The sequence below is a fragment of the Neodiprion virginianus genome, chromosome 1 (assembly GCF_021901495.1).
Source record: "Neodiprion virginianus isolate iyNeoVirg1 chromosome 1, iyNeoVirg1.1, whole genome shotgun sequence".
Classification (NCBI taxonomy): domain Eukaryota; kingdom Metazoa; phylum Arthropoda; class Insecta; order Hymenoptera; family Diprionidae; genus Neodiprion; species Neodiprion virginianus.
In genome coordinates, this window is record NC_060877.1 from 7,243,481 (window position 1) to 7,259,949 (window position 16,469).

The 16,469-nt window shown below is 41.3% G+C and overlaps 2 protein-coding genes and 1 pseudogene across 2 annotated transcripts; all 3 read left to right on the forward strand.

The window, feature by feature from the left end:
- Positions 1–99: 99 nt before the first annotated feature.
- On the forward strand, positions 100–1,864 carry LOC124302899 (facilitated trehalose transporter Tret1-like). The gene is made up of 2 exons (XM_046759471.1): positions 100–310; positions 397–1,864. The coding sequence occupies exons 1-2, from the start codon at positions 241–243 to the stop codon at positions 1,707–1,709; spliced, it is 1,383 nt and encodes a 460-aa protein (XP_046615427.1). The 5' UTR covers positions 100–240; the 3' UTR covers positions 1,710–1,864.
- Positions 1,865–2,291: 427 nt separating this feature from the next.
- LOC124302914 (facilitated trehalose transporter Tret1-like) lies at positions 2,292–3,519 on the forward strand (annotated as a pseudogene).
- Positions 3,520–4,628: 1,109 nt separating this feature from the next.
- LOC124302888 (facilitated trehalose transporter Tret1-like) lies at positions 4,629–7,788 on the forward strand. The gene is made up of 2 exons (XM_046759460.1): positions 4,629–4,987; positions 5,075–7,788. The coding sequence occupies exons 1-2, from the start codon at positions 4,918–4,920 to the stop codon at positions 6,385–6,387; spliced, it is 1,383 nt and encodes a 460-aa protein (XP_046615416.1). The 5' UTR covers positions 4,629–4,917; the 3' UTR covers positions 6,388–7,788.
- The last annotated feature ends 8,681 nt before the right edge of the window (positions 7,789–16,469 follow it).

Consider the following 16,469-nt stretch of genomic DNA (forward strand, 5'->3'; position numbering starts at 1 on the left):
GAGCAAATATCAAAAATTCATGTACAACATGAAAAAGAACAACTTGAGTCTTGAGTGTACATTGAGATGCGGATGAATTCTAAGATTGGAAGGTCGAAGATATTACTTATCTGCAATCTTATCACAACTGCAAATATATGCAAATATTTTGTGAGAGCTATCGTTTGACGTAGTATCACGAATTTCAACAACCCGCAAAGTTCGGTCTCCTGTCAAAACCATCAGCGTAACGACAGCAGAATGACCTCAAAGCAACCTGGTGAATCGCAAAGTGACCTGTTGTGGTTACAATGGACTGGAAGTGCGGGAGGTTAGTGAAAGGCAGTAAGCCGAATTTACTTAAATTGTAAATATCAAATTGCAACGAAGTAACGAGTACCGTTTACTTGCTAACAGCTATGATAATGCTCTTCGTGTGCGGCATGATGGGCGGATGGACGTCGCCGTATCTAGCCAAGCTAACTTCTCAAGATTCACCACTTCCGATTACCTCTGACGAAGCTTCCTGGGTAGCGTCACTGCTGAACTTCGGACGACTAATAGGCGCGGTTCCCGGAGCAGTAAGCGTGCATTATTTCGGAAGCAAAAGAACGCTATTTCTCAATGGGTTTTCGTTAATCGTCGGCTGCGTTTGCACTATCGTGGCTGATTCCGTGATCTGGTTGTACGTGGCAAGATTGATTAGCGGACTGTGCCTAGGGATGTCCTACAGCAGCTTTCCACTATATCTCGGAGAAATTTCAAGTCCCGCGACTCGAGGAGCTTTGGTGACTTTGGCGAGCACCGGTTTGTCGGTGGGAGTCCTTGCCGGTAACGTGGTTGGTGCCTACGTTTCAATGACAGTCTTTGCCTACATAACTCTTGTGCCAACCACGGTTTTCATGCTCCTTTTCCTGTGGATGCCCGAGTCTCCTCACTACTTTATTCGTTTGGATAAAATAGAAGAGGCCAAAAAGTCAATAGCGAGATACCATCCCGGAGTAAACGTTGAGGTTGAGTTGAAGTCCCTCCAAGATTTCATCCATGCGATTCAATCCCGTACGTTCGCAGATAAACTTCGAGAATTCAACGTTCCCGCAAACCGAAAAGCCGGCATCATCGTCGTGCTGCTTTACGTGTTCATGCAGCTAAGTGGAGTTAACAGCGTCTTGTTTTATCTGGAAATCATCCTGACCAAAGGCAGATTGACCATCATTTCACCGGCTAAAATGGTCATAATAGGCGGTGCCACTGCTATTTTTGGTGGGTTAACGACTGTTTACCTGGCTGCCAAATGCGGACGAAAGACGCTGCTCATCGCTTCCTGTGTCGGTGTTGCCGTATCCTTGGTCATTTTAGGAACAGATTTTGCGCTTTTAAGCAACGGATTTGACTCTGCTCAACTTCAGTGGACGCTCGTATCATCTGTGATTATTTACCACGTCTTTGTCTATATGGGACTCTGCCCTGTTCCTAATATCGTTCTCAGTGAGTTATTTGCTCCGAATATAAAGAACATGGCAGCTTGCTTTGCCAGTATTTCAGTTGGACTCTTCGCCTTCATTTCCACCAAAGTATATCAACCCCTGGTGAATATTATGGGTGAAGCTTACGTATTTTGGATGCACGCCGCCTTTATGGTAATGGTTATTATATTCACGCTGACAGCTATGCCGGAAACAAAGGGTAAATCTCTTCAAGAGATCCAAGCTATTTTGCATAAGAAATAAACTTAATTGAACGAACCTATTACTATGCTGTGATTAAAGTGTCAGTGATCTGAATTCCTGTCCCTAATTTCTGTCATTTATCTTGCCTTGAATCAGGATGTTGCACTACGTTGCTGTGATTCGATCCGCCGTTAAAATTATTTTGTAAATAGATCAACTAGCATAGAAATTGAATCCTATTGCAAATACTGCATATAAAACAGCGTACAAAATATTCTAATTCGCAATAGGTTAGGATGAATATAATTTTTCAACAACTGCTCGTATTTGTTTCATTAAAATAATTTGAAACTTTTTCTTATTAAAAATTCCCGTTACGCTGCGTTATTCAGAATGTATGCAATATTGCCTGACTCTATCGTACCAAATCGTCACGAGACAACTGCACTGACTTAATCCTCGAGAAAATATCAACAGTATGCTTCATCAGATAAGAATGGAGCAGAAGTTGCGAGTCGTCAATGTTTCGCAAACGAAAGTTACCGTTTTTACAGAGTGAAAGTTCCACAGAAAAATTATTCTAAATGCGGCGCCGCTGTTCCACAAGCAGACGATTAGATTCGGTTTTACGACTCGCTTATGATTCGTTTCTACAGAATCATTTCCCCGCTTATCAATAGTCTTATGAGCATGCCAAAACTAGCAGTCGGGATATCAAGCAGTGTGGTCATATTGAAAGTCTCAGATACTTCGATCTCCTTGCAAAATCACCGACTGATAGGCAGTAGTGCGAAGTTGAAGGGCACTAGTGCGTTGCGGAAGGAGATACTGTGGCTACAATGGAATGGACGACTGATAGGTTAGTAAAGACCAATTTATTCTCTCGGATTTTTGACGTTAGTAAAAAGGCGTAAAAACGAAACTATTTTCTTGATCGCAGCCCTACTGCATCTTCTCGTGGCTGGCATGGCAGGAGGATGGTTGTCGCCATACCTGGCACAGCTTACCGCGGAAGATTCGCCACTCCCGATCACTTTGACGATGGTTCCTGGGTGGCGTCGTTGGTGAATCTTGGTCGTCTCGTGGGAGTGCTACTTGGAGCAATCAGCGCTGATTATTTCGGAAGTAAGAAGATACTAGTTTTTAATGGATTTCCTTTGGCGATCGGCTGGATCTTGAGTATCGTGGCAGATTCCGTGGTTTGGTTGTACGTATCGAGGTTCGTCACCGGCATTGGTATCGGAATGACGTTCAGCAGCTATCCCCTCTACCTTGGAGAAGTTTCTAATCCAGAAATCCGAGGTGCTTTGGTAGTTTTCGCTACTAACGGAGTATCTATGAGAACGCTCATCGGAAATATACTTGGCACCTATGTTTCGCTGGCAGTATTCGGCTACATAAGTCTCGTGCCAACCGTCGCTTCTACGCTCCTATTCTTGTGGATGCCCGAATCGCCCTACCACCTCATCCGTAAGGACAGAATAGAAGAGGCTGGAAAGTCAATAGCGAGATACCACCCTGGAGCAAACGTCAAGGCTGAAGTGAAGTCTCTTAAGGATTTTATCAAGACGACCCAGTGTAACACATTCGTTGATAAACTTCGAGAGTTCAATATACCCGTAAACCGAAAAGCTGTGATCATCATCTTTCTGCTGTACTTCTTTATGCAATTCAGCGGTTTGAATTCTCTCATATTCTACATGGAAATCATTCTGAGTGATGGTGGTTTGACTGTGATTCCACCAGCTACGCTGGAATCCTAGCCGGATGTTTGGCAATCTACATGGCTGACAAATGCGGGCGAAAATTGCTGTGCATCGTTTACAGTGCCGGAGTCGCGGTATCTATGATTGCCCTCGGGGTGCAATTTAGTCTCTTTTACAACGGTGTTAATCCTGCTGGATTGCAGTGGCTTCTAATAGTCTGTATGCTCATATACGAGGTGTTCGTGTTTCTTGGGCTCTGCCCGATGCCCAGCACAGTTCTAAGCGAGTTATTTGGTCCAAATATGAAGAGCCTGGCAGCCTGTTTAGGCAGTATGTCAGTCGGGCTTTTTTCATTTCTGTCCACAAAAACATATCAATCTTTAGTGGACCTCACGAACGAGGCTTGGGTTTTTTAATTATACGGGGGCATTTCATTAATTTCATTGATATTTGGTCTGGTAGTATTGCCGGAAACGAAAGGCAAATCTCTCCAAGAAATTCAAATCATTTTACACAAAAAATAAAACGCTGAATTATCTCGCACACGCAAGGATTGATTACAGCGTAAATATAGCGGTTCTGTTGAATAGTGGCTGAGATAATCAAATGGCCTAACTGTACAATATAGAATCTAGTCAAAATACGTTGATTAAAAAATGACTCTACTTGATCAAGCATAGACTAATCATTCTTTTTACAAACAGTATTAAATTCAAGTTTTCTCGCTCCCCACACAACTTTTTAGAAATATATAGCACGTAGCCAGAACGCTGTCTTGTACGAAGAACGATAAGAAATATTTCTAATATTTCCAGTCATAAAGCACTCTCGAGCTCAACTCGTATCAGTTAGAAACACGTATTCGCTAACAAGCTGGAACTTGCTTAAAGAAAATCTCATGTACACTACTAAAAAAACAAACGTCCATTCATTGCGTCTACAGAAAAATATGACTCTGACGGATTCCGTAGTACAATTTTCCAGTAAGTAGAAAGCATCCGGTGCACTTGGACAACTACAATTTATTACTCTTCTCAAAACTTCTTGATATTCTGGTAAACAGGCTGAAATGTTACCCGATTTGGTTATAGAATTGAACCTTTTCATATAATAGAATCATAAAAATAAATATCCTTTTAGCTACAACCTAATTTTACATTAAACCCAATTTAGAGTTTTTAAATCGAAAGCGAATTTTGTTTTACAAAATCTGCAAAATTTTACAGTATGCAATGTTATTTCATGGATTAAAATCGATATCAGAAAGTGGTACGAAGAGCTTAGCGCGGTTCAAGGTCACCGGTAAAATGCAATACGCTCGAGATACGTAAAGGTTATCAAATGTATTCTGAAGTGATTGGGATACATAAATAAGATTATACATCCATTTATAGCTTTATAAATCGTCATAATTTTAACATGGCTTATCAGGAATCTTATCAGAATAAATTTAATAGACAAATATATAGTAACGAGCACTGTACTCCTCGACCAGTATCACGAAGTTGGACGCAAGATGAACTTCGGATCTCGTATCAGAGTCGCGAGTTGAGAGTAAGAGCATGACAGCGAAGCGTGACAGCGTCTCGAGCGAGGGCATACTATGGCTGCAGTACATCGGAAGCTTGGGAGGTTAGTGAAAAGAAGAAAGCTGTGATCAGCTTGCAAGTTTCCTCACAAATAATCCTGCAATAACATTTGACACTTGGTCATCTACAGCTGCATTACTGCTTTTCATGACCGGTATGTCGGGAGGATGGACATCGCCATTTATAGCCAAGCTGACAGCTGAGAACTCGTCGCTTCCGATCACGTTGGATGAAGCTTCGTGGGTGGCGTCGATGCTGAACCTGGGACGAGTCGTAGGCGCGGTACCCGGACCAATAAGTGTTTATTACTTCGGGAGTAAAAGGACTATGGTTTTCAATGGCATTCCTTGCGTTGTCGGCTGGGTTTCCATGATCATTGCACGATCCGTGGACTGGCTGTACGTGGGAAGATTTGTCATTGGCCTCAGTGTGGGGATGTGCTACAGCAGTTTTCCACTGTATCTTGGAGAAATATCGAGTCCGGCTATTCGAGGTGCGTTGGTAACCCTCGCGAGCATCGGACTGCCTGTGGGCGTGTTGACTGGAAACACGATCGGCGCCTACGTCTCGATGTCGGTGTTTGCCTGGATAAGTCTCGTCCCAAATATCATTTACATCGTTCTTTTTATCTGGCTTCCCGAGTCGCCGTATCATCTCGTTCGCACGAACAAGATAGAAGAGGCCAAAGTGTCGATAGCCAAGTACAACCCCAGGCTGGACGTCAACGTTGAGGTGAGGTCCATCCAAGATTTCATCAACGAGTCCCAATCAGTCACGCTCGCTGACAAGTTTCGCGAGCTCAATATACCTGAGAACCGAAAGGCCGGAATCATCGTGACCCTGCTTTACTTCTTCATGCAATTCAGCGGAATGAGCAGCTTTATCTTCTATTTGGAGATCATCCTGACAAACGGTGGTTTGACCGTGATCCCACCGGCTACAATGGTCATAGTAGCCAGTTTGGCTGGAATTCTTGCCGGATTCGCGACAATTTATCTGGCCGATAAGTGTGGGCGAAGAACGCTACTGATAGTCTCGAGCGCTGGCACCGCAGCATCGATGATCGCCCTGGGAGTGCACTATGTTCTTTTGGACGCTAACTTCGACCCTGCCAGTCTGCAGTGGCTTTTGATACTCTCGGTTATTTTTTACGAGGTGTTTCTGTACATCGGACTCTGCCCTGTACCCAACACCGTTCTCAGCGAATTGTTTGCTCCGAACATAAAAAGCATGGTTGCATGTTTATCTGGGGTTTCACTCAGCCTGTTCTCGTTCGTGTCCAGCAAGACTTATCAATCGTTGTTGGAGATCACGAGCGAGGCTTGCGTCTTTTTTCTTTATGGGGCAGTGGCGATAACTTCACTGGTATTCGGCCTGACTGTTATGCCCGAAACGAAAGGCAAATCTCTTCAAGAGATACAAGATGAGTTGCATAAAAAATAATCGTATGTACGATGATTAACCTGATTACATTCAACTCAACTAGTCAATCAGCAGCGATTACGCAGAAAAAAACCGGCGAGCCATTGTTTCTTCTTTTTCGCGAAGAAAAAGAAGTTTAGCTTGGTTACGTTGGGGCTAAACTTGAAAGCTTAGGATTTCTACCCCACAAGCTAAAGACAAAGATTAGCCAACCACGGCATCGTTAGCTAAAGACAAACGTTTCCGCTTCTGGAACCCTGCCATAATAGTGTCGGTAACCTGCGCTACACGGACAGGTAAGCGCGTTTTGCATACTGAAAGGAAGCGGAAAATGGTTAGCAGGGTTGCTAGACTTGTCGTGAAACATTCGTTAAGCTCAATGAATTTTTCTGAATTAACGGCACAAAGCTCAAACTGTTTTTAGATGTGACGCATTATTTTGTGCGAGTTGCAGAATTCAGATGGGGTTCTGTTCAGACAATTACATTGTTATCAGATCCACAGCAATATGATATATATGCACTTCGTGGATCTTGTCTTACATATCGTTACTTATTGTTAGATCTAGACAAGTACCTTATAGCGATAGTTATGATAATATAATAATGTACTCTCTCTAGTATTAAAGAAACGATATTTCATTACCCGTACTAGACAAAAATTAATCACTCATCAAAATAAAACCTGAATTAATTACTTGAATTGAGGTCAGTATGATTCAATTCTTCCGAGATCGACCAGTAAATAATCTGAAGGAAACCAACATCATCTAACTAACTAGTCCTGAAGGATTCCTCGAAGTTTTGATCTCTCTTACGATGCAGAACAATCAGGAAATTCGACGTGCCAAATTATTGGTGCGGACTGGCGAGAACCAGTCTTAATATCGAGTTGATTGAATTGGTGAAATTGCGAGGCGGGAAGCGAGTGGAAAAAGTCATTCGGTAAAAGTCGATAATTCAATTTGTGAAATTTTCACAGGTGAGGCATTCGCTTTTAATACGTTCCGAAGTTAGCGCCGCGTGGACCAGCTCTTCGAACAATTTACCGTAGAAGAAAAATACATATGGGGCATTCCACGTCAAATCGGCCTTGACCTCTTCGATTTGTTTTGAGTTTTATATGTATTACCGAATTTTTAAAAATTGTTAACGATTTTTCACAAAAGATTTTTATTCTTGAAAAATTTTTCCAATGATTCGGAAGAATCTGGAAAAATTCTAAAGAAACCGATGTCATGTGTAAAAATGCTTGAGCAACCGTTCAGAAATAACTGACTCTCCCTTCTGTCAAAAAATAATTTTCTACTCGACAAAATAGAAAGGAAACACCTGCCGACTTTAGTTCAGTGTGCAAAAATTTTTATATGTAAGACACGATTGTTCAGAATTGTTTCAGATTTCTAAATTGCATTTGAAAGTCACCCAATTTCTTGCTTAACGTATCCTCACCCCGTGCATTAATCTCGATGGTGCTTTTTACTCCCGACAACAAACAGCTCTTTTGATTGAAAGAAGTATAACACTTGAGAATAAAGACCAACTTAGTAATTCATGATCTGAACAATATCTTTCCTTCGAATTGGAAATACGGGCCAGTAGTACGGTACCCGACAGCTACCCTGAACATCGAACTTAAAATTAATCAACCTCTGACTTTAATCATCCTCACCATCGCGTTGATTACTTAAAACGAATTCTGTCGTTCTTATTGTTAGCTGTGTTCCCGGTCACTCGAGAGCTCGAAGAGATCGACCAAGAGAAGAAAACTTATTGGTACGAGGCCAAGAGCATACCTAGTTCATTTTTCCCTCCGCTCTCTCTTTCTCCCAGTGTCTTCAGCATCCCTCGCCTCGTTTCTCAGTGACGCGAGATTTGACCTAAATTTCCAAGGAGACGACTCTTGCAGTCTGCAAGGAGAACCGGTCGATTTCCAGTCAAACACCACCGACTACTGCCCTTCATTTTTTCCTCAAACTTTACCCGACAACCCCTTTTTCGGTTTCCGGAGGGCTCGTTCATCATTGTTTGTCACTATTCACTCACTTGGCAGGCGTTCTTTTCTATTCGCTACCCCTGAGCAAACCCCCTCTACTATATGCTATCCCTTTACCTATACGAAGCCTGCGAACCCGTGAGGAAAGAAAGTATCGAAAGATTGTAAAGGCTGCATTCGCGTTTCCGATACAGCCAGTCAGCCCTCCTCATCCATCATTCGAGCAGACGAATCCTGGCCAAACAGGACCGAAATACATATTGGTGAATTTAACATGCCTTCCTGCATACCTTATTCAAAAGGACGAGCGGGATTTCGTCAAAAGATGAACAACTCTTAACTTCATTCACGTTTTAGTCAAACGAACGCTGTGTAGATATGAATGTGATGAATTTTATACACTCGACTATATTTGTTAACGTGGTGAAATATGATTTTTGCGAAGGATGGAAACTATCGAATCGGTGAAACCTTGATCGGAACTTCTGCCCCGTGACTCCGTGCAAGGCATTCAATATAACTTGAGCAATAGAGACTCGACAAGAACTTGAAAAAATATGCGAGTCGAGGATGAATATTTACATAAGAGAAACGAGTCGCGAGAAGTTACCGGGAAAGAGAGAACAACAATCCGAAGGGAAGGGAGATGGAAATATTGTGTCGAAAAGGGATGGAAGTGCTGCGAGAGAGGAAGAGAAAGAGTGAGAGACGGCGAGAGAATTCATTTATTCATATCCCCGGAGAACGAACATAAACAAGTAGGTATATAAGGCACATATATGTATAGGAGAGAAGTGAAAGAACTAGGACGAGCGTGGTAAGAGACAAGGAATAGAGGAAATGAAAAAATGAATGAAAAATTTAAATGAGAAGTGAAAAATCTATAGCAGAAAAATTCGGTAGCTAAATTTACTCGAATATTCATCACGAGTTTTTCAACGGAAACTTTTCTCATCACGGGAACATTCGATTCGATCTCAAAGTATTCACGGTACAGAAATTAAGACAGGGAGTCGTATTGAAGTAATAAAAATTGCGTTGATCAGAATTATTCCGGGGTTTTATTGATCAGCGGCAAAAGATTTAAAATTCTTCCAAAAGTTTAGATATTCGGCTTTGAGATTATCGATTGCAACAATTCTTAAGTACGAGATTTTTAAGCAGGGCTGAACGGAAGACGAAGACGTTACGGAAAACGCGGTATATAAAGATAGTGCGGGATGAAGAAAACGGAAAATCAAGCTTTGGAAGAAATCGCTGCAGAGGATCGGTCGGAAATTTTGCCAATGATATACGTAGAGTCTTATTCCCCGTTTTTAAAACCGATCATCCGGCGGAAATCATTTGTATAATATATTTCCGCGGTTACTCTGCAGCAATAATGCATTTTGAGGATCTTTGAGTGAATTTTAATAGCAAGCCAAATCGGTAAATCGGCATCGCGCTTTCATCAAGAGAATTAGCGAAATCCAGTTACAGGACACGAACGCTCGAATCACGATTAAATAAACGCTGACCGACGATGACTATTGACGGAGACAAGTGGAATGGAGAATCATCGAGCCGTCAAATTTACGCAATGCCATTTCAATTAAAATCTTCTCCGCACAATCATCGCAACTAATCGTTCGATCGAGGAGCGTACTCTTCGGTACATAATAAAAATAAGATATAAAACAAAGTGAAAATACAGGGGATCCGAATTGGGGAAGGAAAAATTTCCCCCGCTACACTATGAAGAATATCTCGTTTCAAAAAGATGCCAGGATAACGGACGGCCCGGATAAGTGCCTACATCACCCGGCCGTTTGAACCAACAATTTTGTAACCCCTCGCCGTTTGAAGAGTGAACAACAAAGTCGGTTTCCCTGGAAAAAGCGTCCCCCTAATAAAATCGCATCGTGCGATAAAATGCTTTGAATAAACTTATGGTTTTCTTTTGTGTATTTTTCTTCCATCCCTTTTTTCTCTTCTTCCGCTTTGTTTTCTTTCAAGTTTATCAAAAATTTAACAGACCTCGATACGCGTACCGTGACGGTGAATACTTGACGACTGTATCTCTTTGCACAGAGCTGCTCGATGACTTTGATAAAATTTATATGCAGCTTAGTCGATGTCGAATGTCGCACAGAATCAAATTTCATGTGTTCTCAATCTTTTCTTTATCGCGGATCACGTTACAAGTTTCACTATTATTTTTTTCTTTAGTGAGTTTCAAAAATGGTTGTCTAAACTCGGGATATTTTTTCAAACCCCTCAGGCATAAAGTATACACCGTGAATGATTTGGGTTTATTTTCTTTTTCTCGTTTGGAAATTGATTTCATATTCCGAACCCTACACGAGCCATATGAATGTATAAATTTCAAACGTGAACGTGAACAATTTATCAAATTTGACTAGAGTGTTCTCAACCTATGCTACAGACACAAATTGAATGGTAAAAGTATGGAGAAACTGGATACAAAAATGAAAAGAAAAACACCGAGATAAATAACGAAAATTGAATGCCAATCAGCAGGTTTGAATCGTAACGAAGTTTCAGACGTCTGCCTTTCCTGATTCAATATAATTTCCATCTCTATCATAACGAATGTTCCAACGTGACGCAACGAGGATACGAAAAGTTTGAATTCAGCACAGGAATTGAGTGTCTATGAGGGGAAACGCGAGACTGCAAGGATAAGTTGGCGAAGAACGAGTGGAGTTAAAAGGTGAAGGGGTCGGGCTGAAGAACGCCTGAACCTCCTCTGTTTCCAGTCGAGTGGTGTTTTACACTCGACGGCGCAACTCCTCTTATCCCCTTATCCGAAACGGGGTAAGAGTCCCAGGCTTTCCGCAATTACCACTGAGTAATTCGATCTTTAAACATTTACATCCATCCATACCTACAAAGAGCTCGTTCTCCGCTCTATTGTCATCGTTTTTTTATTGTGTCACTACACGTGTCGAAATTATTTTCGGTTAGGTCGGAATATTAAGATTCGCGTGTGTTAGGGTGGGTGAAATTTCACGTAAATGCCAAGTAACGCGTATCGATGGCATTTCAATAGTTTTCTCGAGATGTGGTAAAACTAGATTTATAGACCTTCGCCAGTACTTCCCGATTTATACAGAAAATTGAAAGATATTCTTTCACCTCGGAACCTCCTTGACGAATGGCTGTAGAAAAAAATTGAACTTTTCACACTTGAACACAATTTTCATTTTCACCCTATTCTAGTGGAATTCGACCAATTTTTATCAAGATACCAACAAGATTTTCTTACTGAAGTATGTACGAGATCTTTGTAAAAGTCAAGAACAGTGACGCGACAAGGTCAAACTTTGAATGAACCGTCTTTTCGACACTTTTACCGAATTTTTCGGGCTTTACTGCAAAAACAGGGTTATTTTCACCTTCAATTAATAATTGTATTTCATAATTCGTGAGCAAGGCTAGAAAAATCTGCAGACAGAAGCTGAGATTTAGAAATTGTTTAACGCGAAATCATTTTATTAAGTTGAACCATTTTTTACCACTATCTAAATGAAATGAATAAATTTTCCTAAAATAGAACACATATCAATTATCACTTGTCCTCAAACTTTTATATTTGTTCGAGTTTTGCGCAATAAACAGTCGCGTCACTTGACGCTCGATGCGATGCCCAGATGAATTGGTTGACTTAGGGTAATTAACGAAGAATTACAAACGCAGACGTTCCTTATCTAATGATCAAACACGTTAGACCGACAGCCGGCGCTTCAAATGTAAACACCACACACTGAGAAAACACCATTATCTCTCATTTCTTTGAGCTTCAGAGTCGCAAATATAAATTCTCTTAATGAAAAAGAATCTTCAAATATTCGATATATCATGTTAAAGTGTTATTCTCGATATTTAGCCCGAGTGTTTTTCGATCTTGCCACACGCCAAATAAATATAAATAATAAATCCAACCCAAGTTCAACAGAGCAACGGCATTGTTTCACGATAAACAATTTAAACCTCCCGACATACGTCGATGCTTATAAAGAGATAGAGAGAATGAAAACGGTTAATTATTCAACCGATTTATTCAAGAATTCAGCGAAATTCAATGACACACTTCCTGGTAAAATCTACCAGCGACTTCAAGTCTGCGGTCACGTTTGACGCATAATCGAAGAACCGATTACGCGTCTTGACGTCATTCGTGGACAAAGCGGATTCCGTAGGAGTGCGGCGATCCGAAGTATAACCGCAGAGGAATCGACGATAAAATCGATTCTACGATTTTACCTCAAATCAGTGAAATTCATTTTTGTACAAAGAAATTGAAGAAATTGAACGAATGATAAAAGATGCGATATTTTCACAAATATAACGACACGGGTAAAGTTTGAGTGATGCGCCGATGCCTTTGCACGCAGAGTGGCTAAAATAAGTGTGAAAATATCGGAAACCTTACCTCGTATCGGGGGTCAGACAGCCGCGCTCCTTTCTCAGAGTTTGACCGATCGGTTGGCAGCAGTCTGAACGCCAGATGTTCAAAGTAACTGGTTCGAGAAAAGTTGAAAAGTTTTGACGCTAGGATACACGGACTGTGAAGGCTGCAGCTTTAATAGACCGTCGAGTAGGTAAAAATTTAGCTGCGCCCTCAAACGAGAGCTTCTAAATCGGAACTGAAAATACACTACATCAGTTGCAAAAAAAGTTTGGTTACATTTTTTTTTTTTTTTTTTAAATTCAATTTTAGATTATTTCTTGTAGTTGAAAGTTCGATTTCCCTCAGATCATCGAGACTGCGGTTCGCGAAATTATATGATACTGTTCTAAAGAAAAATTGCAAGAGAAATTAGTCGAAAAGGGATTGAATATTCATTAGGCAATAGGGGAATAAATGGAGGAGTAATTACGTCAGCGGTAGCGGCAGCGGCAGCAACGAGCAACGCGGATAGTGTAAAGTTTTAAAAGCACCCCTATGCGCTTCAAATGAATCAGACTGAAATATTTTTTATCAATTTATACATCGTCGACGGATAGGTAGGTATACAGAATGCTGATGACTCGCGACAGCTGCCAGTGACAAAGCTAAATCGAATGATATTGCGTGGACGCAAAACTTGCCCGACGGTAAAAGAGGAATGAAAAAATAAAAAACACCGCGTTTTCATTTTTTATGTTCTGCAGAAATTCAAAGGGAAAGAGTGAAATAATAAATGTGCACTTTGCGGTGATGAACTGAACAAAAAACAGAAAAATAATTACAACACTACAAGCTATTGTAACGATGCATTTTTAAGAAAAAAACGGTACTTCGCATTTTTAGGAATGTCTGGGATTTAGTAAACCATTACAAACAAAACGTACTTTAATTTTTAAAAGCCAAATCCTTGAAAGTCGTTTTGTTGATTTGTTAGCCTGAGTTTTCGTTACGTTAACGTTACCAATTTCAGCCTGATACTAAATCATCGGGGTTCAAATCACAAATGAACAATGCGATTCTGCTGAACCATGATCGGAGAACTGGGAGCAGATAATTCTCTAACATTCGGGCCTCTACTCTCTCTCTCTCTAACTTTATTTTTTTTTGGTTTTCCTAAAGGTCACACCAAGGCATAAATACACGATCAATCAAACAGAAAATCAATCAATCTCTCACTCTAGCGAATAGTAAACTCGAGTATAAAGTTTCTGTCCAGCGACAAACTGAAGGTACGTAAAATACGAGCTGGTCATAACGCTTCCAACGTTTTTCACCACCGTAGGTAGCAGCGGATCAGGTGCTGAACCAGCAGCTTTTCTTTGCTATCTCGGTTCCTCTTTTCCTCTACGACTCACTTTGTCTCTATTTTTCTCTCTAGCTCGTTCTCGTCGCGGTTCGTTGTCACCCTTAAAGCGATTGGCAGCTCATAAATCTGCCCTCAAGTTTATACTCCAGATTTTTCTTTCTCCTTGAACGTGTCGAACGATCAACACCCCAGGTTTTCGCCAGCAAGCTGCCTTTTGTCGGGCTATTAAACACTGTCATACTTCACCTCTCTGCGAACGATGATGACACAATACCTTCAATGTCTTCCGATTCGTGAAAGGATATAACGAAGAGCTGCCCATTTTTCTCACCACGATTCACACCGTCTACCGACACATCCGAACTCTTCAACTCACGATCAACTGAATTTTCAATGCTTTCCAGTTATGATCGAAGATCGAAAAACTTCACTTTCGCAAGCACCTCGGGAATGACTCGAACGTTTTTCCGCAAAATCTAATCAGACCCAAGTTGCATGAAACCAAATCGATGGAATGCTCCAATTTCGACGAAAAGTCACAAGGTAAAATACTCTGTAAAATATGATCGGCCAATGGGACAATTCGGATTTACAGTCGATAGAACTTGATCAATTTGAAATTAGATTCCAGGACTATTTCAAGAGTTTCTGGGACAATTAATTGAAAAATTCCAAGACCTTAATTTCGTTTTCTTATGAATTTTTCACAGTAGGATAGGATGGTTAAGTGTTGTATAAAAAAAATTTATACAGCGGTTTGTACACAGAGTGAATTTCTAACGACTGCATGGACCATCTGCTAACATGTAACGCACTAATGGCCACGTATTATAAATAAAATGTCACAGCTTCCAATCGAGAATGTATCAAGTCAACTTTTCCAGGATAAATCAATATGTTCCAGCTCATTTCCAGGACTACAGGAGACATATTTGTTTTCCAAAATAATTCCAAGATTTGAGTTGTAGAAGCCCTGCAAATGACACCGTATTAAGCTGTATAAATTGACAGTCTTCAACTAAAAATAACGGTTTCGGAACTATTTTTACATCAATGATTCATACCTTGTATTGTACACTACACGTATTATTTTCCCAAGTTCGCGTCATTTAACAAGCTTCGTAAAAATCAGTTCGACTCAAAGTGTCAGTGATCGAAAATTTGAGTATCGAAATATTGTGGGGAACCATGATCATTCGTCTTACCGTACTACGTATACCTAGCAAATTTTCATCCCTGCGTCTCAAGTTTCCTCTCGATGCAGCGAGAGGGAAAAGAAAATGGTAAAAGTGGCAGAGTTGATCTTTGACTGCACTCCGTCATCTCATGGCTGCACGGGTAGTGCGGTGGAAATTCACTATTACACATTCTAGCGCAGACACCCTCGGGGGATTTTTGAAACGAGGGGCGGATGAACGGGACGGATAAACCGGACCGACACCCCATTCCTAGAGCGGATTTATGCTCCGAGCACCTGGCACATAGCGAGAGAACCCGAACATCGGGATCGCGTTGCACCCTCGAAAATTCCGAGCCGACGCGAAGCCTCGAACACTTCCTGTTTATAACTGTCCAAATCTCGGCTGCTTCAGAGATAATTTTTGCGAATTGAAGATACAAGAAGATGAAAGCTGCGGTACCTACCGAACATTTTCGAACACGATCGAGGAGATCGTCGGAGGTGATTTCCGAGTTACGAATGACAAATGTATACTGGCTCGAGAACGTTGTGCCGACCCCGAAGTACGTACGTGTTACAAATTTACTTCACACGTTACCGTCGGAGTCACATCAAAAGTTGTTCCGGACAAACTTTTCTCGATTCAAATCCGCAAGGACCGCACACCGTCCGCAGACGTGGAGGAGTATTTCCAAGTAATGGATCAAAATTCATGTCGAAGAAACTTTCGACTCGACCCAATACATACGACACGTCGATGTGTCAATGTTTCGGTAATCCGTCCCGATCTCGTTGCATTAATAATTCAACGATCACCCGGTGGCTTTGCAGGCTCGTGTAATGTTGAAATACGATTATTCTCGAATACCAAAATCGTTCGAGATAAAATCTGTGAATTTTTGTCGGGTACCGAATCCTTCGGGCGAATCGGAGCAGGGCCGCAAAGCGCGTCTTTCACGAGTAATAAAACTCGTCGAGTTGGTTAGGCTCCTCGCAAGCTCGTACTTTCGGGGTTCGGTAGTGATATATAAGTAACTTGGACGTGTGTATAAGTCTCACCCTGACTCGGCGTCAGGAAACACACGACTGCCATTATTCACAAACGATTTACCGCCGGAATAATCGCGCTCGGTAATTTATACGGATATATAATGTATGCGTACAGGTGT